At 36.6% G+C, this 25736-nt stretch overlaps 1 protein-coding gene across 12 annotated transcripts in view; it reads left to right on the top strand.

Annotated features, from left to right (window-relative positions):
* AKT3 (AKT serine/threonine kinase 3) overlaps positions 1-25736 on the top strand; it is a 349859-nt gene that overhangs the window by 147022 nt on the left and 177101 nt on the right. For all 12 annotated transcript variants that reach the window (XM_066382128.1, XM_066382081.1, XM_066382072.1 and 9 more), the window contains 5 exons: positions 6536-6647; positions 8042-8186; positions 13157-13288; positions 16617-16682; positions 18073-18141. In XM_066382128.1, coding sequence (XP_066238225.1) covers positions 6536-6647; positions 8042-8186; positions 13157-13288; positions 16617-16682; positions 18073-18141 — 524 coding nt within the window. The remainder of the gene's footprint in view (positions 1-6535; positions 6648-8041; positions 8187-13156; positions 13289-16616; positions 16683-18072; positions 18142-25736) is intronic.

The following is a 25736-nucleotide window of genomic DNA, read 5'->3' on the forward strand; positions in this document are numbered from 1 at the left end:
TTTGGTGACAGAGAGGGACAAGCAGGAAGGGAGAGAGATGAGAAGCATCAAATCATTGTTGCAGCACCTTAGCTGTTCATTGATTGCCTTCTCTTATGTGCCTTGACCTGGGGGTGAGGGCCTTCAGCAGACCTAGTAACCCCTTGCTCAAGCCAGCGACCTTGGGTTCAAGCTGGTGAGCCTTTCTCAAACCAGATTAGCTCACACTCAAGCTGGCGACCTTGGGGTCTTGAACCTGGGTCCTCCCTGTCCCGGTCCGAAGCTGTATCCACTGCGCCACTGCCTGGTCAGGCAGTGCATGTGCGTCTTGATCTGTGTATATTTATTGCACATTCACCCTGGTGTGCACTGATAAGCCACTATGAAGTAGCGAACATATGAATAGAAATTGTCCCATTGGCACACATGGAAGCTTGAGGCATTGCAGTTGTAACTTAGAGGTGATAGAAAAGAAACTGGTTAGTCCAGCAGTGATACCTTTGAACTTCGATGCCCAATGAAATATTCTGAAACTTTTAAGTGTGATAAAGTTTCTTCAGCTAGAAGTATCTTTTAGATATTCATCTATATGCTTTATATACATATTTTAAAAATAAGTTTTTTCCACTTTCAATTATTTAAGCCTTCTCTGGTTTATTTTGGTACATACTTTGAGGAAAGAATCTATAATATTTTGGAGGGAGTTTTTATTTTTGACTTTTTATCGTGAACATTTTCAGACATACATAAAAGTAGGGAAAATAGCTTCTGGAACTCTTACATATCCATTAGCAGTGAACATTTTCCTTGCCATTTTGTTCACATATTTAAATGAAGATACTGACATTTTACCCCTGAATACCTGAGTATGAATCTCTAAACAATAAGGACACTTTCCAACATAATTATAGTACCACTATCTCACTTAATAAAATTTAGAAATCTTTAATATTATCCGATACTAATTCACATTCTGATTTGCCCTGTTTTTGCCTTAAGTGTTTTGGGTTTTTTTTTTGTATTTTTCTGAAGTTGGAAACGGGGAGGCAGTCAGACAGACTCCAGCATGTGCCTGACTGGGATCTACCTGGCATGCCCACCAGGGGGCAATACTCTGCCCATCTGGGGTGTTGCTCTGTTGCAACCAGAGTCATTCTAGCACCTGAGGCAGAGGCCATAGAGCCATCCTCAGCGCCTGGGCCAACTTTGCTCCAGTGGAGCCTTGGCTGTGGGAGGGGAAAAGAGAAACAGAGAGGAAGGAGAGGGGGAGAGGTGGAGAAGCAGATGGGCGCTTCTCCTGTGTGCCCTGGTTGGGAATCGAACCTGGGACTCCTGCATGCCAGGCCGACGCTCTACCACTGAGCCAACCGGCCAGGGTGCCTTAAGTATTTTTTACAGCTGCCTAGTTTCAACCAGATACATTAGGGACCACACATTTGATGGATGTGTCTCCTAGTTCTCTCTAGGCTAGGAAAGGTCTATGTCCTGTATCCCCACCTCCCATTCCATAATAAGTTATACTCACTTATTAAAGAGACTACCCTGTTTGTTCTATAGCAATCACTCTTCTGGAATTTGCTGATGATTATTTCTACAAGATACTATTTAACTTTTCCTCTACCTCTCTATTTCCTGTAAGGAGGAAGTTAGGTCTAAAGATTCCTTTAGATTCACATTCTTTCTTTCAAAACTATTTCCTTGATGATTCTGACATCACATCGGGAGGTACAGATTTGTTACGCTGTTGTTGTTCACTGGTGTCAGGTGGTAGAAGCTTGATCTCTCCGTTATAAAGTTGAGGACCCCATTGGGCTGGCACATCACCTGTGGGTTGATACCTCAGCACCATGCATTTCTTCATTAGATATTTACCTGATGATATTACCACTCAGTGATGATCCATGCCTGCATCAATTATTTTATTACATGTAGATTATGTTTTAGCTGCTTTTGAAAATGTGGCATTAGCCAAGAAAAATTTAGTAAAATTTGGCTGTTAGTTTTATATGCTTTCATTATGTTTATTATTTGAGAACTGCTCTGTTTAAGCACAGTACTAGGTTATCAAATAATATGAACCTTCCCCTCAGGGAATTTACAGTCTAATATACATTCTTGTTGGATTGTTTAAAAATTTTGTTACCGAATTCCAGTTTCATCATATCTCAAATATAAATTAGGTTTTCTTAGTTAAAACAAAAATAGTGCTCATGATTATTTTTTAGCTTTCAACACAGTATTTAATAGTAAACTATATTAAAACTGTTAGATATCTTTTAACATCTGGGTAACTCATGTCTATTTTTTTTCATGGGTTATGATCATTAATAAACTTCTTGCTCTGGCAAATGTGAACAGAGGAGCTCTATGAAATACGGTGACACGGATCCTTATGTAATGAAATGAGAAATATTCACAACATATTAAATGAGCAAGGGACTTATGTAGTATAGTCCATATGTTGTAGTCTCATTTTTTATAAATACTTAGAGCCCTGGCTGGTTAGCTCAGTTAGTTAGAATGTCATCCTGACACAGACAAGGTTGAACGTGTAATCCCCGATCATGACACATATGGGAAGAGACCATAACTAAGGAGAACAAATGAATGCTTCTCTCTCTCTCTTTCCCTCTTCCTTCCTCTCTCTGTCTCTCTAAAATTGATGATAATAAAAATAATAAAATAAAAATGCTTAGAAAGGAACAGAAATCTACATACATAAAAACATGAATAATAGTTATACCTGTGTTTTTATTTAAGTTATACTTTTAATGAGTTTTTCTACAGTGAGTATAGATGACTTGAATATGAATTTGTACAAGCTAAAGGAAGAAATATGTATAAAAACCAACCTGTCTGATTAACAACGTGAACCTACTTAATGTATACTTTAAAGTGGTTACAATGGTAAATTTCATGTTACTTTTCTTTTTTAACCACAAAATATTTTTTATGGCTGTTAAACTGCAAAAAAACAAACAAACAACAACAAAAAAACCCAAAAAGCAACTTGCCTTACATATATTTTATATGAGTCCAAATATACTGCTCACAAAAATTAGGAGATATTTTGTCGCTTCATACTCATTTTGAAATATCCCTTAATTTTTGTGAGCAGTTTATTTAGATGTTTGAATGACTCTCTCATACCTCTGCTAGTAATGCCTCATTCATTTTTGTGTCTTAATTATTGTTTTACAGTGACCACAGTATATTTTTAATTAAAATTTGAAGAGGGTATGTAGAAAATAGTTGTGTTAGAAGACTTGCTAGATGTTTGTTTGTTTGTTTAAGTAGAGGTAGGATTTTGTGAACAGACAAGACAGTTGTTAATATCTGTGATCATAGTTACTTTGACATCACCAATGGGCACATTAAGTAACACTGAAGTAGGTGAACTTTATTTGAACTTTCTTTTCTTTCCTTTTCTGTTCTTCCTGTTTCTGTCTACTCCATAGTTTATTCTTCAGTCTTTCTGTCAGATCTGCTCCTCTAGTAAGTGTCTGTCCTCCATTTTTTTTTACATGAAAAGCCATTTGGTCAGTTGGTCAATCAAATATGTACTGTGTACCTTATGTTCTGTCACTATCATAGGTTCTGTGAGGAAGAGTGATGCATGTTACGTCATTCCTAACTTACAAGTCCTGTCTAGGTAGGACATCGAAGTAATGTAAAAACACGTGTAAGACAGTGTAGCAAACTGCTGGCTAGAAACTTAATAGGACTTTTGTAAGAAGTAAACAGAATGGAACAGTGGTCTCAAAGAGAATCAGATGAGGTCTGGTTTATGGCACATCAGGAGGTTTAGGCGCTGGGCAGTGACAGTCTGAAGTGGCATTGTATCAGTGGAAAAGCCAGGCAATAGCAAATGCTACCAACATCAAAAAAGGAAGATCACTCCATCTTTTTAGTCTGAATGATGGGGAAAAAATGAGGAAGCTAGGAGAAGGAACAGATTTAGGGGAAAAGATTGGTGGATTTGTTTTTGGTGTGATACCAGTACTTCAACCAGGTAGAAATATCTGCTGTATAATTAGACACATGTATTGAAACAGAGATGCAAGATGGAAAGAAGTTTGGTTTTGACATCGGTGAGCTGAAAGATGATAGCTGAGACCATGCAAAGAGAAGAAACCAAGCTTGTTAGAAAAGAGAAGGAAGCCAAGCAGGAAGCCAAGCAGAGACCCTTGAGTGAGTGATCTCTTTGGATTAGTTCATAACAAATTATCACGAATGCAGTGGCTGAAAACAATTCACGCTTGTTATCTCTCAGCTCTTGTGGCCAGGAATCCAGGCATGGCTTATCTGGTTCCCCTGCTCAGGGTCTCACAACGCTATATAGAGAACTGGCTGGGCAGCATTCTTCTCTGGGACTTGTCTAGGGAGGAATTAACTTCCAGTCTCATTCAGGTGGTAAGCAGTATCTGTTTCCTTGTGGATGTAGGACTGGGAGTCCCTGCTTCTTTCTTTCTTTCTTATTTATTTATTTATTTATTTATTTATTTATTTATATTTTTCTGAAGCTGGAAACGGGGAGAGACAGTCAGACAGACTCCCGCATGCGCCTGACCGGGATCCACCCGGCACGCCCACCAGGGGGTGATGCTCTGCCCCTCTGGGGCATCGCTCTGCCGCGACCAGAGCCACTCTAGTGCCTGGGGCAGAGGCCAAGGAGCCATCCCCAGCGCCCGGGCCATCTTTGCTCCAATGGAGCCTTGGCTGCGGGAGGGGAAGAGAGAGACAGAGAGGAAGGGGGGGGGGGTGGAGAAGCAAATGGGCGCTTCTCCTATGTGCCCTGGCTGGGAATCGAACCCGGGTCCCCCGCACGCCAGCCGACGCTCTACTGCTGAGCCAACTGGCCAGGGCCACCTGCTTCTTTCTAGCTACTGGCTAGAGGTGGATCACAGATCCTAGCCACCTGATGTTCCCTGCCACTACATTGAGCAGTTTATGACATGGTCATTTGCTCATTCAAGATCAACAGGAGAGCTTCTCTCCCATCTGTGGCCAATGTAGTCCAGTCTTACATAAGCTCAAGTAATCACAAGAGTGGCATCCCATCACCTTGGCCATATTCTGTTAGTTTTTATTGGTTGGAATCAAGCCACAGGTTCTGCTTAAACTCAAAAGGAGAGGATTACACAGGATCTGATGCGGGCGGCCACTTTAGACTATGTCCTCCACACATACATTCATGAAACAGTAGAAAACTAATATGTCATGTGAGAAATTGTCTGCAAGACCAAAGTGAGGGTTGGAAAAGCTGGTAAGTGGGTGTGCTCTCAAATCTGCGCAGAGCCAAACACTTCAGGAGAATAAGGCACAGATAGATTTAACAAATCCCAACCTGACACAAATTTTTCTTTTTTGCTTTAATTTCATTTCTTTATTTTGATGTACTGAATTAGAAACTGATTTTTTCATTATATAAAAAAAGAATATCAATGTGATTAATGACTTAGTTTTATAAAGATATGAAAGTGGTAGTTGATAGTTGCTAATGAAGGAGATAGGATAAAACAGGTAAGCACTGAGAAAACACCATTAAAAATTTCAAGCAGGGGTAAAATTATTTTCTTTCAAAAGAGCAGCATCAGTAGACAACCCTGGTGTGCTTTCTCTCACTGTCCAGTACCACGTTTCCTTCAAAGTCCAGTTCAGTCCAGGCCTATAATAGCTAATAGCCAATAATAGCTAACATTATTAAAAACTTACATGTCACACGCTGTGCTAAGCGTTACATTGATTTGTTACTAATCCTCATGCCATGGTGTCGGTACTCTTACTGTTTCTTATTTAGTGCTTGAAGACCTGAGGGATTAATTAACTTGCAAGGCTGCATAGTTCATGGTGGGGGAACAAAATTGCATCCAGACACACTGGTGTTAGAATCCATACTTTCAGCTGCCATTGTTTGGGCCATTTCTTAGAGGTCTTCCTAGATACTCCCTGACAGAATTCATTACTTTTTGACTGGCTCTAGGGGCGATGATTATTGTTACAAGTGGTGTAAACTATCAAAAGGTTTATAATCTAGGTAAAGAGATAAGGATACCTTCTTTAAATGGTAAATAATAATATAAGATAGTCTATGCAAAGTGAAAAAGGAGGGATACAATAAGTTATGAGAAGATGAGGGAGGAGATGCAGGCATGGTCAGTCTAGGACCAGGTTATTATAAATAGCTGCATGGAAGGAATAGGCTTTGCTCTGGCCCTTAAAGAGCAGGTATTCTTTTGACTAGGTGGTTGCATAGGGCTCAGGGTAAAATAAATGGACCGCATTCTAGAAAGCAAAGGTATTGATACAGGAAAGAGCAACAAGATGTATTTAGGAAAGTTGCGTAGTCCACGTTAGCTGGTTAATGGAGCGTGTGGCCAGAATGAGCGATGGATTGGAAAGGATGCTGAGGTCAGGTGGTGAACGCCCTTGAGTGGAGAACCATTGCATGCTGTGAGGTCACAGTTTTGTTTGGAATAGAACTCTATAGTTCTCAACTGTTGTTTCTTGGTTTTAATATTAGTATATTCAAAGAGACCTTTTATTTTATTACTAGAATGCCAGTTGATGAAAACAGAACGACCAAAGCCAAACACATTTATTATCAGATGTCTCCAGTGGACTACTGTTATAGAGAGGACATTTCATGTAGATACTCCAGAGGAAAGGTAAGAAAGTTATTATTTTTTCCATTTTGTGAAAAAGCAGCAGTCAAAAAATCTATTCGTCTTCCAGTGAATAAAATGGAAAGGGTTTGGGTCATTTTTGATTGGGGGGGGTGTTATTTTTCATACCACAGTTTGTGAATTGTGATTGTGGCTTCCTTTTTAAATTGTCGCAACCAGGCAGAAATTTGTTTAAGAACAAATAAAATAAATAAAAGTCTATGTGTGTCTGACCTCACCAGTTGTAAATATATGTAAATATATTTGTAAAATGCTATATTCTGGTATAACAAATGAATAACTTGCAAAAGACTAAATCAAAACATTTAGAAGTTCTGTAAGATCTACTTCTTAAGAGAAAATAAAACATTAAGAAGTTAAAATATAAATTAAAGAAGACATTTATAATCAAACTACCTCTTTTAAAAGAATTTAAAATTAACAAGCTGATTTTAAAATTTATATGGAAATAAATGATCCTTGATCTGATGAGACAAATGTCAAAAAATAAAAGCTTTATACTCTGCTAGAGAGATATATTATTTAAGCTTCAATTTATGCCTATCATTTTTTTAAAAAAGAAAATTAACCTATGATCTGGCAATGTGAAAGTCTTTGGCTTTGAAAACCTTTCCTTAGAACTTTTGTTGGACCACTGTAAAGATCTTGGGAATGTTGATGGATTCTTACAAGAGCTAAACGAAACATTCAAAAAGGACAACAAACTTTTGGGCATCAGTTTACTTTATAAGCAAGATGCAGGCCCTGGCTGGTGGTTCAGTGGATAGAGCGTCCTGGGTCCTCCTACCCTTGGTCAGGGCACACATGAGAAGCAACCATCTGCTTCTCTTCTCCTCCATCTCCCTCATCTCTCTCTCTTTCCCTCTTGCAGTCAGTGGCTTAATTGTTTGAACATTGGCCTAGGCACTGAGGATAGCTTGGTTGATTCAAGCGTCTGCCCCAGATGTGTGTTGCTGGTGGATCCCGATCAGGGTGCATGTAGGAGTCTGCCTCACTATCACCCCTTCTCTCACCTAAAAAAAAAAAAAAAGAAAAACTAAGATGTATTCAGACAATTAAAATGTAACTGTATTTTTAAAGGACTTGAACTGAATTTTCTTGGAATATTTTTCTTCTTTTTCTCATTTAACATACCTCCAAACGTGTGTGTGTGTATGTGTGTGTGCATGTGTGTGTGTGTGTGCGTGTGCGTGTGTGTGTGTGTGTGTGTGTGTGTGTGAGAGAGAGAGAGAGAGAGAAAGAAAGAGAGAGAGAGAGAGAGAGAGAGAGAGATATCCTGGAGTAGACTTTATTTGTGTACACTCCATATTTTATACGAAAGAAATATTTGAATTGTTTACTGTCTTGTATTAATGAGAAACTGCTTGTTTGTCTAGGGAAGAGTGGACAGAAGCTATTCAGGCTGTAGCAGACAGACTTCAGAGGCAAGAAGAGGAGAGAATGAATTGTAGTCCAACTTCACAAATTGATAATATTGGGGAGGAAGAGATGGATGCTTCTACAACTCATCATAAAAGAAAGGTAGAAAATAATAACTTACTCCCCTATGCAGCACATTTATGTGTATGGAATAAATATGCTAAAAACTGCAATTTGCAAAAAAAATGTCAGCCTGTTACCTTATATGGATGTGGTTGGTTTTTATTCAGGTGACTTTGAAAGACCTGTCATTGTTTAAAACCAAGTAAGTGAAACTTTATTTTGATGGTTCAGTACTCAGCCTGGAATGCTGATGGGGCTTGTTAGAGATTGTGACTGGTGTGCCATCATGCTACTTTCTAGCTTGCATTTTTCCCTTATTGTTTTAAATACCATTTTAGAGGCTTGGAAATAAAATGTTTTCCTAATGATTTGGTCTTTTTCCATTTGGCATTGTGTGTGCTCCCGAAAGCAAAGCAGAGAAGGTTCTGGTGTGCTTCCGCGTGGGGCTCCCACCTCCCTGATGTCGACAGGAAAGTAAACAATCTTGGAAATAATAGTTTTTAAATTTTATTTTAATGGCATCTCAAGAGCCAGTGAGGAAAACAGACTTTGCCTTCCCTCAGTACTCCAGAATGATGAGCATCAACTTCATATTTATGGGAATTGTAAACTATGATTTCCATTGCTATAGAAAATTGAACAGCATCTTTTTATGAAAAATAGTATTTTAAGATTCATCTAAAGATAGAGGTGTTCAAAATAGACAAACATGGCATTTACCATGTTAGAATATGTTTGTTTTAGTAGATTATAACTTCAGTTTTCAGGTAGGAAAACACGGATTTTTAAGGTCATTATTCAGGTACTTTCATATTAGCACAATGATTCAGAACTCTCTGGCGTTGTACTGCCTGAGTTCAAATCCTTCTTCTCCATGCTAAACACATGAACTAGGTGAAGTAGTAGGGTCACAATTTAGAGTTAATTATCTCTTCCTTTTTTGAAATTTCTGTTCTAATTAGAATCACATTCTATGTGTGAATTTAGCCAAATGTCTGAGGACGCTTTTTCTTCTTTGAAGACACCTTCTCTTTGTTGGTTGAACTGAATCCCTCTTTACTTTTAAGTCAACCCCCCTTTCCCTGTTCCTCAGTCATTGCAAAAGTAAAAATAATCTAGATATACAACCTATTCAGAGATAAGAGCACTGCTTTTGCAAGTGCATGTGCACGTGTACACAGTTCACTTGGAATCTAACCATGCTCGTGACCTGAAATCAGATTCCAGTTCATTTTATCTTCAGAACTAAAATTACCCCATTCAATAACAACCTGTACCAGCTATACACTATTTAGTTATGGGAATTCCTAAAATCTGCTAATAGCAAAGATGAATAATAAGATGCTGTCGAGGTAGTTAAGAGGTTAAAAGTGGGAAGTTTATAACACCCTAAGTAGAAACATTGGTACTGATCAATGGAGCAATTTTGGGAACAAATTATGGAAACTTACCAGAAGAGTGTTGAGACCAAAGATGTAGAAATGGAAATGTATGATGGATTTAATTATTTTCTAATGCTGGTTATAAATTATTATAAAGGTGAACTACATTTTCCTCTTTTCACAGTTCCTTGTACGGATTATCTTAGAATTCACCATCTTCACTAATTAATACTTGTAAGCATTCTCTCACTAAAACAGAGTCTCTGAAATGAACACTTGATAGTATTTTGATTTAGAGGATTTCATTATTGTATTTGACTTGTATCTGATTTCTGTTATTCTTTTTAAATTTCATTTCATTTAAAGTTGCATAACATAAAATAGTTTAAATGACAACGTTTAGAGAAAGATGGAATATTGTGCTACTTCCTGTTCCATAACAGTCCTATAACCTGGTTAAAAATGGAGAGATCTGAGATAGATGACTCTAGAACAATATCTTTTAGGTATCTCAGTTATCATAAAAAGAATGTAAAGTTCAAGTTATTTTTCATTCAAGACAACACAGATATTCTGAAATAAGATATCCTCATAATTTACAGACCACATTTTCTCCTTTGTTCATTTTTTGGAAATCGTGCAATAGCATGAGAATAGCTACTGATTAGGGCCGCTGTGTTCAGAGCTGTCTCAATGGCTCCCTTGCCTGGAGCCGACAGATGACTGCTTCTTTTTCTGGTACAGGATTGCCCCAGTGTCTGCTCTGCAGGTTCAAGTCTCTTAGGTGATAGAGAAGGGAGTGCAGGCCTCATACCATATTTAAGTCCTGTTTGTATCTAAATTAGCAGATGATGTTTCAAGAGCATTTTCTTGGAGGACTCAGAAGTGCCTAATCTTGGTCCTGCCTCCCTGCCCTTGTCTTCTGAGCCCTGTCAGAGTAAAGGGCACAGCATGAAGGGAGCAAGAGCCAGATGAGAATCAATGTTGCGTCATTTTTAAGTGACCAGTGTAGACCTCTGTAGGCGCAGCTCTTATCTCTCGCTTTAGGGATAGGGTATAAGCTGTAGCTCCTGTGTTCCCAGGAAGTCTGACATCAGTTCTTGGAATTTTATTACCTAATGCCTGGCTAGAGTAACTCAGAGTGATGGTTAGCTTTGGGAGGAAGAGAGGAAAGATGGTGGAACCTGATGATGTCATGGAATCTCTCATTGCCTGCTCAAAGGAGGAGGATTGGCTTAATCAATATTGTAGAAATTGACTGACCAGATGAGAGCTTCCCTTCACTTGGAGAAGAGCACCGGAGGAAGTGGTCAGAGATGTGGGCAGAGAGGTGAACTTCATTAGTCCCCATTTTACTTAGTGCCTACAGGGCTTCCTTTGGTTTAGTTCTTCTATTGTAAATGTACATAGAATTTCTCTGTTTTAGCCAAATTTACTAAAACTTCTGTATTCTTTCCTGAGAGAGTCCTTGTATTCTTCAATTATACACTGCTCACAAAAATTAGGAGATATTTTATTGCTTCACATTCATTTTGAAATATCCCCTAATTTTTGTGAGCAGTATATATTCATTTTTAACCTAATTTTTGGACTAGTCTTTTTCTTATATTCTAGTGTCTGATTTGAATACATTTATTAAGCTCTTGTTAAGTATGCACATGCATCTCTTAGCCTAAGGCAGCCACACTGGTATGTGAGCGATTATATAAAGGAAAGAGTATAACGATGTAAAATGTTTGCTCAATACATCCTTAGGATCGGGTTTGGGAGGATTAATTTTTCTGGAGAGGAACCATGCTCTTATTTTTTATTAAAATCTTACTGTATCTTTTCCCTGAACACCATCCAAAAGAGGAAAACTTTTATAATAGGTTACCTTTCATTTGTAAAGACTAAATAATTACTGCGTACACCACACTGAACATGAGCATTTGCTATTGAAGCTACTTTTTAAATGTTCTGAAGTTTTGTCAAAATAGATATGAAATCTTTTTCTGATTTTATCACATCAAATGCTTTTCTACTAATATTAATTTCCATGCAAATTTCCTTTTTTTAAAAGATTGACAGAATAACTGACAGCTGTGAAATTTAGAGATAAGGCTGTCATAAATTTTTAAATCTCTTTCTGTCCCTAAGAACTACAGTACTAAAAGAATACAGTAATACTTTATAATTATATATTACTTTTCATTTGAAAATGTCATAAAGCAGTTTAAAAATTTGTTTTGAATTCTTACCCCTAAGAATTCAGTTTCAGTTTATGTGATACTGAGTAATACCATTTTCCAATGGCTTTAGATTTTAAAAAGAAAAAATGAGGAGAGTCTTGCTCAACAGAAGCCATAAGCAATAAAATGACATGGCCTATTGATGAGCATTATATCTCTCCTTGTTGCCATGGAATCAACTACTCAAGTTGTCAATAACGTATATTATTTCTCATGATTTTGAGGTTTGCTTGGGCGATCCTAATGGCCTCAAGTGTATCTCTCAAGCAAGCACACGGTCTGGGCTGGAAAATGTAAGAAAGCCTTTCTCACATGTCTGGGTTCCCGGTTCTCCTCACGTGACCTCTCTCTGCATGGGGTGTCCCATCCTCCGGAGCCTCTCTACCTGGCATCCCTGTCTAGCAGAACAGCTTGGACTTCCTACAGAATGAGAGCTGGCTTTCAGCAATGGCTTTTCCAAGAGGGAGAAAGCAAGAGCTGACAGGTTTAAAGACTAGGTCTAGAACTATCACAGTATCCTTTTGATCCTACTGTGTGTTCAAAGCAGGACACAGTACCACCCCAGGGATGGGGAAGGTTCACTCCATCTCTTAATGGGAAGAATGACCTGGGCATACAGCAAGGAGGGGCAATTAGTGGCATCCATCTTTTGAGACACTTAGCCCAAAGAGCTGTGGTTCTGTAGTATTCCTTGATTTTTAAAATCTATGAATGAAAATGAAATTACCTACTAGCTTTCTTAACTATATTCTGCTTATTTATTTGATTTTTAGTTGAATTAATAAATGTACTTTATTATTACCCTGATACCTTTTGCTATTTTTCTTTTGAACTGGAGATATTATTGAATAGTTCACACATTAGAACTTGACATTTGAAAAAATTATAGGCAGCAAGTGAAGAGAGGCATTCATTTGTAAAATTTTAAGAATTTTTACATATATTTGCGTGATGGGTATTGAGTGGTTTATAGTTTTCTTATGTTTTTGTCTGGTTTTGGTGTCAGGGTAATGGTAACCTCATAGAATTAATTGGGAAATATTCTCTCCTTTTCTATTTTTTGTAGAAGTGTATATAGACTTGGTATTATTTCTTCCTTACATGTTTATAGAAGTCTCCAGCAAAACCATCTGATCCTGGAGTTTTCCTTGACTGATATTTGAGTAGATGAGGAATTTTAGGTTCAAAATTATTGTCTCTAATCTCTGAGAATTGCTTGATTTCCAAAATCCATGACTGTTGATGACACACCCAGTATTAGTCTGATTCTTATTCACCTAAGAGTGTTTAGAAATTGGTAAAGTTTGCTTTTGAGTGGATACTGCAAGTGTATACATGCATGCTTACACATAAATTGAATAAAATATTTCATCTATTTTTTATTTCTATTTTTCAGACAATGAATGATTTTGACTATTTGAAACTACTAGGTAAAGGCACTTTTGGGAAAGTTATTTTGGTTCGAGAGAAGGCAAGTGGGAAGTATTATGCTATGAAGATTCTGAAGAAAGAAGTTATTATTGCAAAGGTAACTGAAATTTTTGTTTATGCTGTTACACCCATGTGCACTCATGCATACACATGATTAGTATAGAAATTCCATTAATCACCAAAATGTTGATTGTGGACTACTGCTACAATAATATCTGTATATCGATATTTATAATATTAAACTTTCACAAGTTTCTAATGTTATCTGAATTTTTTTTACTGAAGCTATTTTATTCCCTTGAGATGATAGAAATATTTATTTTATGTGTGTTTGGGGAAATGTGTTGACATGACCTATATCGCTAATTACCTACATTAATGTTGCATTTTTTTCCCCTGACAATCTAAATTTTTTGTTAAATAATTGGGGTTAGGATAATGGAGATGATTTGCACTCATCTATTTTAAAGCCTATGTATGTTGAATGGAAAAACATTCATAGTAGATTTGAAAATACTAGTATAATGAAACTAAAATAAATGATAGTTTTTGAAATTCTTTCAAAAGATCTTAACCGCCTGACCTGTGGTGGCGCAGTGGATAAAGCGTTGACCTGGAAATGCTGAGGTTGCCGGTTTGAAACCCTGGGCTTGCCTGGTCAAGGCACATATGGGAGTTGATGCTTCCAGCTTCTCCCTACCTTCTCTCTCTGTCTCTCTGTCCTCTCTCTCTCTCTCTCTCTCTCTCTCTCTCCCTTCTCTCTCCCTTCTCTCTCCTCTCTAAAATGAATAAATAAAATAAAAAAAATAAAAAAAAAAAAGATCTTAACCCCTCCCTTCCTTATAACTTCACTCACCTTTCTAAATAATGAACACGCTGATGCCAGTTCTCAGGGTTCTAAATTAAATCCCAGTCCCCTCAATAGACAGATTTGATTTACTTTATAAATAGGTCCATACTTTATGTCTTGCTTAATTCAACAAGGGACAGATAATATTATTGTTAGGCTTTATAGAGTACTTTAACTTCCAGTTATTTACGACAGTGTTATCTCATCAGGAGCGTGTAGCCCACCCATTCTGTGAAGTCAGGCTCCCTGTGTCTTGTACATTTATTTCAGCCTCAACTCCTTCACAGTCCGTGTCTGGCGTGGGAAATAACACTGACCTGGACTCACACAGGTTAGGTTTATGGTTTATGTCCCAGCTTTGCACCTTACCACCTAATAGCCTTTAGCAACCAGTTTTAGGGGGAGTACCACACTCTCAAGGAGATTTGAAAATATTTGTGGGAGGGGCCTATTTGCTTATCAAAATGACTCTGGGGAAAGAAAAGTACTGAGAGTTACCCAATAATTCTGGACAAGACTTTTACGTTGATGAGGATTTATAAACAATTCAGTGTAATACATGCTCCATTTTATAATTAAACTGATAGTTTCTGGGAGGTAGTACAAGCACAGTAGGCCCTGGTACATACTAAATGATCCTAGACAAATTGCTTAACATCTTTTGCCTTTGTATTCTCACCTGAAAAATGAGGGTACTAATAGTGTCCCTCTCATAGAGTTGTTATCAGGATTAAATGAATGAATAAATAAATGGAATAGTATTTGCATTATTATTGAATAAGTTTAGTTATATATTGAATAAAGTAAAAATTAAAATGGTATTCAATGAAAATAAATATATTGTTGCATATGTATGCTTTGATTATTGTTATTACCACCTACTGTGTGTCATGTGTGAGTAAATATCATTTCTATTCTGTTTTTCCTTTTACACATAAGCGTCGCTTGAGCCTGTCTCACCTCACTTAATTAATTCTACTTTTCTGAGTAACTGTACAAAGCTGGGTATATTTCACAAATGATGAAACATTCTGATTACTGTAGATCCTTGCTGCTTTCCTCAACAAATTCATTTATCAGTTTCTTGAAGAAAGGTGTGCTTATTCATAGCGAAATGATTAACAATATGATGTTTTAGAGTCTGACAAGACCTGGGGTTTGAATCCTGAGGTGCCCGTCTCAGCCCCATCTCGGGAGTAAGTGATGTCCATATGCCTCATTACTGTTGTTGTTAACGTTGATCACCTGGCTGAACTGTTGTCTGGCTGGTTTCACCATTGTAAAGTTAGGATGTTTTCCTTCGTAATTAATAAGTGTCTTAGAGGAAACACTCAGACAATATAAATAGCCCTTTTCTTCTTCAGCTTTTGCCCACTATTAAACATCTGTCAATGGAACTTGTATTTTTTCCTTTCACTGGCTTTAGGTTTAGTCTGTTCTTTTTCTACGTGCTGAAGTTGTAAAGTTAGTTGTGGATTTGAAATCTTTTTCTTTTGTAATGTAAGTGTGTAAGGCTATAATTTCCCACCTTAACACTACTTGTTTTGTGCCTATAGATTTTGGTACGTTGTGCTTTTATTTTTATTCGCTGTTCAGTATTTTCTACTTTAATTTCCTTTGTGATTTCTTTTCTCAACATTGGTGCTTTAAGAGGATGTTCTTTACTTTCCACACATTTGTGAATTTTTCAGTGTTTCTTCTGTTTATGATTTCTCACTTTATCCCAGAGTGGTTAGAGAAGATACCTGGTATCTTTTAAATCAATTGAGACTTAATTTTGTGGCATAACATACAGTGCATCTTTGGATATGTGCTGGGTGCACTTGAGAAGAATGTTTCCTGTGTTGTGGGATGGAGTGTTATGTGTGTGTCTGTTAGACCTATGTGGTTCACTGTGTTAAATAAATCTTATGTTTCTTTATATATGTTCTGTCTGGTTGTTCAATCCCCTATTAAAAGTAGGGTATTGATGTCTCCAACATTATTGTAGAGCTGTCTATTTTTCTCTTGAGTTCTATTTTTGCTTCATATATTTTGATGGTCTGTTATTACATTTTTTAATTACTTTGACCCTCTTATTAATATACAGGGTGGTCTGACCAGGCAGTGGCGCAGTGGATAGAGCATCGGACTGGGATGCGGAAGACCCAGGTTCGAGACCCCGAGGCTGCCAGATTGAGCACGGGCTCATCTGGTTTGAGTAAAGCTCACTAGCCTAAGCCCAAGGTCGCTGGCTCGAGCAAGGGTTTACTCAGTCTGCTGAAGGCCCGCGGTCAAGGCACATATGAGAAAGCCATCAATGAACAACTAAGGTGTTGCAACGAAAAAACTGATGATTGATGCTTCTCATCTCTCTGCGTTCCTTTCTGTCTGTCCCTATCTATCCCTTTCTCTGACTCTCTCTCTGTCTCTGAAAAAAAAAAATATACAGGGTGATGGCGATAAAGGGAGCACGTCATCGTGTTATAAATCCTTTTCTGTCTCCAGGTTTACCTCATCAGGTCTTAGAAAAATGTTGAAACTTTTATAGTAGTGCTTACAACATATTTTAAAGGTTTGCCTTTTTCTTTTGTAGGATGAAGTGGCACACACTTTAACTGAAAGCAGAGTCTTGAAGAACACTAGACATCCCTTTTTAACAGTAAGTGACTAGAAGACAGATGTTAGAATCCTAACATTTCAAATTTAAGGGAGTTTTTCAGAATTAAGCTAAGAAAAATAACATTTTAAATAACATTTACTTAGATATGCCATTTTCTGTGTGGAAAGACTGTAAGACAAATTTCTTTGAAATTATCCAAATGCATGGATTAAATTTACAATATGCATGCATTCGTAATTCCTTCCTATTTAGGCACCTGATACTTTTATGAGATTGTTTTTTCTCCCATGAATTTTACTACTTTTTAATAATAAAGGTCAAATAGCAAATAAATGATCTATGGCATTTTAAGGAGACCACTGAGAAAATGGTGGACTTTAAAAAGGTTCTACTAAAAAGATTAGTAGTAAATGTATAGATTTTATGTTTCTTTTATTTATTGGCTTCTAATAAATATATAAATGATCAGGCAGCATTGTCTTCAAATATGAAATACAGAAATCTATCCTGAATATTTTTTGTAGACACTGAGAGTTCTTTTGGTTATAGAATACTGTAAGAAATACAAGAAACTGAATACATCAAATTAAATATAAGATATGTCATGATATTTCTTCACTTGGTTGTTATGAGACAAAATGATTTTTAGTCCTGCTCTAAGATTGATTGTAATCAAGGCATAATTTGCAAAGTTTCTATACCTTTCTTGTTCCAACGAAGTGTATTAAGATAAAAAAAAAAACACTAGACTTTCAAAAGGGAGATCCTTTTAAAGATTTACCTAAAGTAGGAATTTAAAGATTTACCTAAAGTAAGAATTTAAAGATTTACCTAAAGTAGGAATTTTGAAAGGAATCATTAGATAGCTAGACTTAATGTTGTTACATAGTTGTGTGTGTTTTGTCTGTTAAGGTAGTTCTAAAGTTCTGATATCTTTATAACCTAGAAAATTCTATGAACCAACTTCATTGAATTAGGTCATTTTTTGTACCCTACATACAAAAAGTTATGTTGTAACTGCTTTAGATCCCCAAACATAACTAGTATAACTCTATTCCTTAGTCTTTTACTAGAGTAATCTGTGGGCTTTTCATTAAGGTTGCATGGATAAGAACTTTGGGGACCAGTGCAATATGAAATGGATAGCACAATAGATTGAGAAATGCTTATCACAATTTCTAAGTTAATTTTTACTTAAAATTTTAGTTTTAATTTTTTCCTAGCAGACCTCATTTACTGATCTAAATATAATTTGTTTTATATTTCTCATAAATTCTTACTTAAGCATCCTTAAGGATTAGATAGACTCATAAGGAGCAATAACAATTCATTTCATCCGTCATGCTTACTGTTTTAAGTGTTCTGTTTTGGTACCATTATTATAACAATGTAGGATTATAATATAACATTTTTTCTTTTTCATTTCAAGTCCTTGAAATATTCCTTCCAGACAAAAGACCGTTTGTGTTTTGTGATGGAATATGTTAATGGGGGAGAGGTGAGTCACCAAATAAATCTAGCGCTTGCATTTGCATGGTAATATTGTCAATAGTTTTAAAAAAATATTTAAAACATAAGTTATATTATCACAGTTCTCTACTTCTTGGTAGGGATTTATGTAGCTCTTTGTACTATTGAGTAGACGGAGCCAAATAATTCCTAATGCAATGTAATGATTGTTTATTTTTAATTACTAATTTATATATTGGCAAGTGTAATCATATTCTACTTTTTTCTATATTTTTCAAGTGTAAAAAAATTTTACCAAAAGTAATACCATGAAATCATGTTATTTATTTTGAAAATTAGAAATACAGGATTTATAATGCTTTACAGAATTCTTTCTCAAGTTTCTGTGAAACCTGTAAAAAATTATTTTACTCATTTTAAACTCAGTTGAATGATAGTCTGCAGGAACATTGTGACTGAGTTTCTCTTCTTCTGCATAGTAGAATAACCTTGACTATATTTAAGAGATTTTAAGAGGTCTTGCCATTTTAAACAGAAAGTGAAAGACTTTAGTAGTGTATTTTACCTGTTCCTTTATTTCTCATCCTTTTGCCTCTGTATTTTGATAAAAATCAATGTGAGAGAAAAATACAATTACTCAAGTAGTTTATTGGAAATATTTTACATTGTGGGCTTTCTGAAGTAAGTTTAAATTTAATAAATAGGGCTTATAACTCATAGGCTTTAAAAGTTTTATTTTCCAAAATAAATTAGGTATCCTCTATCGAATATTTCCTCCTATAAAGTTATCTCCAAACATTTATTGATTCAGTGCCTAGGCAGTGTGGGGTTATTATAATGTTTTAAGACATCATCCTTTCTATGTGAGATTTTACAATTTATCATGTAACTACGTTATAAATTAGAATATACACTGAAAGACCTCAGTGCTAATAAATTCTTAAAAGAAAATGCTTTCTGAATGATCTAGCATTTAGGGTAGGCCTAAGTGAGATCTCACCAGGGGAACTGATTCGAGAAGGTATTTCTGGCAGAAAGGATGATGTGAGCAGAACCACTGGTGGGTGAATTTGGGGCAAGAACTAGAGCCATAAGTTAATGACAACCCAGGCCTTCCAAACCGGACCCTTGTAGCCATATGTTCTCTGAGAAAACACGAAGAAGATAGGAATTGTATAGGGTTGGTATGTCTTAACAACCAGTTCATTGAACGTGAGTAGAAAGAGAATTATCAAAGTTAACTTTTGATTGCAATCAAGGAAAGTTAATTGATAAAGTAAACTACAAAGAAGGTGCTGAAGGTGAGATTATAAATTTAGTTCAGAAAAGGTTTTTCCTAAGATTCCAAGAAAATGTATGTGTGGAAATATCATAGAGAATCAGTAGGGGTCAGAACTCTGGCTGCAGACTTGGACGCCACTCCTGTAAAGGTGGTAACTTAAGTTATAGAGGGGGTTATTTTCTGTTTCGTGGGAAATTCAATTGACAAAACCTTTTTGTTAGTATCTAGCAAAATAAAAAATGTACATATTCTTGACCTGGCAATTTCACTTTCAAGAATATATCCTGAAGACATATTCACAAATATATCCCAGAATGATATACATATAAACATATGCATTGCAGCATTTTGGTACCTTAAATGAACATTTGTTAGGATATTGCTTAAATAAACTGTTATATTTATGCAGTGGGATACCTTATATCCTTTGTAAAGAATGAGGCAACCCCATATGAGCTGATACAAAACAATTTCTAAGATAAGTTATGAAGTGGAGAAAACAAAGTACAGATTATAGAGCAAGCTACCATTGTCTTAAAAGCAAGTAAGACCACATCAATGTTTGTAGGTACATTGACTATGTCTGCAGTTACACACTGGGCATGAGTGCTTATCTTTGGGAAGATGAACTGAAGGGCTGGGGATAAGTTGGAGGAAGACTTCTTTTTCACTTATGTATTCTTGTGCAGCTTTTATACTCTGTACCACAGATGCATGTTATCTATTTTTAAAATAGAGGGAAGGAAGACAGGCAGGCAGATGGATGGATGGATGGATGGATGGATGGGTAGGTGGCTGGCTGGGTACATGGCTGGCTGGTCAGGTGGGTGAGTGGGTGGGTACGTGGGTAGGTGTGTGGCTGCCTGGCTGGCTGGCTGGCTGGCTCACTGGCTGGTTGGGTGAATGGATGGATGGTGGGTGGGTGGATGGATGGATAGATAGATGGATAGATAGATGACCAGGGGAGAGAATAATACAGGGAAAACTATAAACTGCAGATAAATCTTGGAGAAACACTCTTAAATTGGAGCACTCTTAAATTGGAGAAATTCTCTTACACAGTATCATGGATTTACATCTATTATAATAAGTTTCACATTGTTTTACAATTACTGATTTCCTTGTCTGGTTTTCCCACTAGAGTCCAAACTCCCCAGGGGGCTTGTTTATAGGTATAACCTCAGCACCTGACACTACCTGGCACATAGTAGAATTGACACATATTTATGGGATGATTTGATTGAATAAATAAGTGAATAGATGAACAAGTTCCCTCATGGGACAGGGGTAAGCGAAGCTAACAAAAGTGGTAAAGTAGGAACTTCTAAGAAGTAGGAAGAAAAAAGAAAGTTATGTAGTTTATCTTAGAAAAAATAAGAGTCCAAAATGTTTTCTTCAGGAGGGAGTATCTTTGAGCGTATTTATAAAAACATATTTATTGCGTCTTAATACAACACACTTTCGTGGATATTGTGGGGGCTACTGATTTGATTTAAACATAGGTCTTAACCTCAAAGAGTTTATAGTCTAGCTGGGAAGGTAAGGCACAGAATTTACACTAAGTATAAAGTGATAATTATCACTGTTCTGGACAGTACAGATTACTAGCCATGAGACTGCACAGGAACGGGAAAAGAATTTTGTGTTGGTGGGACGAAGGGAGGCTCTTTAGATGGAGTGAGCTAGCTGGCACCTGTCCTTTTATTCTAAACCTAGAGTGCTTTTGAGATTAATTAATTGAAGACTGTTGAAAAAATTTTACACAGAAAAGCAGATTTCCAGACTAGCCAGATGGTTTTCTTTAGCATTGAAACTCCTACATTATTCCTCTTGTTTGGCATTTCTTCTCTTTTTTTCAGAATTTCTGTTTTGGGAATGTGTTATAAAAATGTATTGAAGCAGGTGAACTGACTCTGTATGTGATATATAAATTTAAAGTGCATAGTTATTATAGCATTGCCAGATATGAAAAATTAACAATTTACATTTATACAATGTTAGTAAAAAATGAAATTTTGTGTATATAATTTCCTAATTTTTTATTCTTCTAGGTTATCAAATGTACTTATACATTTTGTGTGTGTGTGTGTGTGTGTATGTGTGTGACAGAGACAGAGAGAGGGACAGATAGGGACAGACTGACAGGAAGGGAGAGATGAGAAGCATCAATTCTTCGTTGCGGCACCTTAGTTGTTCATTGATTGCTTTCTCATTTATGCCTTGACCAGGGGGTTTCAGCAGACCGAGTGACCATTTGCTCAAGCCAGTGACGTCACTTGGGGTTTCGAACCTGGGTCCTGTGGTCTGATGCTCTATTCACTGCACCACTGCCTGGTCAGGCTGTATTTATACATTTTAAGTGTACTTTATAAATACAAATAGTTGGTGAACTTAATGGAATTTTTTCAATTCTTAAATAGATCATTTCTAGGAAGGACATCTGTAGGAAATCTATGGTGATTTATTTAATTTCAGATTTGCTCTAGATTCACCATGTTACTTACCCTGCCCAGGGATGCTGCCTAGAAATGCAGAAAACTCAGTTGCTGTAGAAAAAGTACTGAACATAATACTCAGGCTTTTGAAATAAGATTGACATAGAAGTAAAGGAAAGGGAGCCCAAGGAGGATCCTGGGCAGAAGGAGCCCGATAAGAGCAGCCGTAGCAGTTGAATAGAGTGTATTAAGTATAAGAGCATAGTGTATTCTGTGGAATAGATAACAATGGAAAAATGTTCGCTGGATTTGGATTCTGCCCGTCCCTAAGCAGAGTGCCACAAGTCTTCCTTTTTCTTGGGTGATCCAAGCTGTGTACCTTGGCTGGAGTAAAGAAGGTACAAGGGTGGTTTGAGGCTCAGTAGAACTAGGTTTGGAAAGTGAATTCAGTGCAACCGCAGGTCCACAGTAGATTGGCATCTGTAGAAACAATTGTAAAAGCACTCAAATAATCACACTGCTCAACCTGGCCAAACCACCCTCTTTTCGTAGCTTAGGAGTTCCCAAACTCACATGAGCAGAAATATATTCTGGGAGAGGAATATAAACTGAAAGCTGCCTAAGGTGCTGCTGTTGTTTAGTTTGGCTTAGAGCATCTCCACTCAAGATGGTTTCCCAGAATCTCACTCATCACTATATTTCTTGTCGGCCTCTGTGAATCTCTTTCATTGAAATTGCTCCCATTGAAAACTCTCTTATTGAAACCTCCTAGAACTTAAGAGATTCATTAGAGGGATAGAAGAAAATTATTATGTAGAAATGTTATTATCTGATAAATCATTCACATGCTTCTATATTCTTTACATGAGTACTAACAATTTTGACTTAGTTACTATTCCTGTCCATATTTTATACTATATATTAATTTATTTGATAAAAATTCAGCTGATTTTTTGCATATGACTTTCAGTTCCATGCCAATCTGAGATACTCTTGTACTTATTTCATATTCTCAATATTTGGCTGGCATTTTGTCTTCAGTGAACCAAAATCATCTCATTTTAAATGTACATAAGGCAGAAGTTTGGCAGTCAGCATTCTAGTTCTAGTTACTAATTTATGGAGGTGTGATTTGGGTGATTTTTGAATTAAAAGTATCATTTTATATTCGTAGTTATGATTTTTTTATATTTTACTAAATTTATAGATATATGAATATCTTTATTGTCTGACAAGGATAGGAGTCTGACAAGCTAATTTCTTTGCTGTTTTACTACATAGGTTCTATCAGAATCCTATCCCTTTTACCCCAAAATTCCCCAAGTCCAGGATGCACTATAATAATTCACATTATCATATAAAGTTCACAACAAAATAAACTGGGAAATTTTTTAGTGTATACTTTCCTGATATTTCAAGGCAAGTTGCCTAAAATTAGTCATTAAACCAATATATCAATGCATGCAAAGTAATAATGCAAAGACGTAACTAGCCTCAATATCTAAAACACTGATTCTCGTATCTAGAATCTCTGATAAGGTGACTAGAACTGCAGGAACTAACTAGGCATCTGTCTATTTCCACTATTCCTCTCCATGTGGTCATGACACAGCATGGAAATCTCAAGGTAGTCAGACTTCTTACACAAGGGTTGGATTACCCCACAGTACACGTTTCAAGAGAATGGAAACAGAAGATATTGAATACAATATAGTATAACTGGGGACCGTGAAGAGTAAAGGCAGGACTATGGAACAGAACCTATTTGAATACTAGAAACTATAATCCCCAAAAACAGTTTGCAGTCATTTGTGTTCATCTTTCACTTAGCATAACACTTTTAAAACTCATCAATATTGTTTTGTATATATCAGTAGTTTGTTTCTTTTTGTGGCTTTACTCCATTATATGGATATATCTTAATGTGTGTATACTATCAACAGTAGATAGACATTTGGGTTCTTTGAAGTTTTGGGTTATTATGGAAAAAGCACCTGTGAATATTCCAATACAAATCTGTATGTGAACATATATTTTCAGTTCTTTTAGGCTAATACTTAGGGATGCAATTTTTGTATCACTTAATGTGTTCAACTTCAAAAGAAACTGTCAACTTGTCCTATTTTGCATTTCCAGAATGTTACTTAATATCATCATTACACTTGTAATGGTTAGCTTTTTCAAATTTTACCCATTCTTGTGGGTGTGTATTGGTATATTATCGTTTTAATTTGAATTTCCTGACCACTAATAATATTGAACATCTTTTTCTGTGTAGATTCCATTTGCATATCTTCTTTATTAATGTTATTAATGTGTCTGTTAAAATCTTTTGTCCATTTTTTAATTGGATTGTTCATCTTAATATTGTGTAGTCAGACTTCATTATATATTCTAGATATAATGCTTTATTGTACACACACACACACACACACACACACACATACACACACACACACATGTTTTACAAATACTTTCTCCCAATCTGGTCTGCCTTTTTATTTTTAATGGGGCATATTTTTCTTGTGTATATTTTTTATTTAAATTAAAAAATAAGGGCCCTGGCCGGTTGGCTCAGCGGTAGAGCGTCGGCCTAGCGTGCGGAGGACCCGGGTTCGATTCCCGGCCGGGGCACACAGGAGAAGCGCCCATTTGCTTCTCCACCCCTCCGCCGCGCTTTCCTCTCTGTCTCTCTCTTCCCCTCCCGCAGCCAGGGCTCCATTGGAGCAAAGATGGCCTGGGCGCTGGGGATGGCTCTGTGGCCTCTGCCTCAGGCGCTAGAGTGGCTCTGGTCGCAACATGGCGACGCCCAGGATGGGCAGAGCATCACCCCCTGGTGGGCAGAGCGTCGCCCCATGGTGGGCGTGCCGGGTGGATCCCGGTCGGGCGCATGCGGGAGTCTGTCTGACTGTCTCTCCCTGTTTCCAGCTTCAGAAAAAATGAAAAAAAAAATAAATAAATAAATAAATTAAAAAATAAGTATTTTTATTTAAATGTAAACACCTTTTAAAAGATCATCTTCTTCATGTACAATTTACATTGACTAAACTTCATCACTTTTAGGTTACCATTTAGTGAGTGTGGACAGGTGTGTAGTTTACTATCCTCACAGTTATAGTGCAGAACATTTCTGTCACCTTCATGAATGTGATTAGTGTCCTTGTAAAAGAGAGCTCAGAGGGCTCACCCTCCTCTTTCACTACTTGAGGACACAGCAAAAGGATAGTCAACTAAGAGCCCAGAGGCAGGTTCTCTGCAGACATCTGATATGCCAGTGCATTGAGCTTAGACTTACCAGTCCCCAGAACTATGAGGAATAAATTTCTTTTGTTTATAAACCACAAATCTGTGGTGTTTTGTTACAGCAGCCGGAGTGGACCATGATAGTATTGTTGATTAGTTCTCCTTGTAGATGAGCTAGAACCACTCTTTTCATCTTGGGTCTATAAATCCCAGGGATGTATTAAGCAGCATCATTGCACAGACTGCTGTGTCTTATTGCTTAATTAATTAGTTGTCTTTAGGATACTCAGGTTCCAATTTCAGTTAATATTATGATAATGAATTTAATCATTGAAATTAATGAGACTGGTATTGAGCATATTGTGCTATTCCCTAGGTAACCAATCTTTGCTATTACAAAGGAATAACTGTGTAGGCAGTATTTGTAAAAAAAATTTTTTTAAAGATAATTGAGTTTAAAATAAAAGATTGCAATGATAATTCTCTTTAGAAATGCAGATCTTTATTTGGTGGGAAGTTTGTTGCATTATGAATAAAACTATTTTTTTCAAAGTATAGTAATTTATTTTCAAAGTAAGCATTCTGAGTTTGTGATCAAATGTAGACATATATTTAGTGGGTTAAAATAATCTATTTACATTACTGCATTTCTATAGTATGGCT

The sequence above is a fragment of the Saccopteryx leptura genome, chromosome 1 (assembly GCF_036850995.1).
Source record: "Saccopteryx leptura isolate mSacLep1 chromosome 1, mSacLep1_pri_phased_curated, whole genome shotgun sequence".
Classification (NCBI taxonomy): Eukaryota; Metazoa; Chordata; class Mammalia; order Chiroptera; family Emballonuridae; genus Saccopteryx; species Saccopteryx leptura.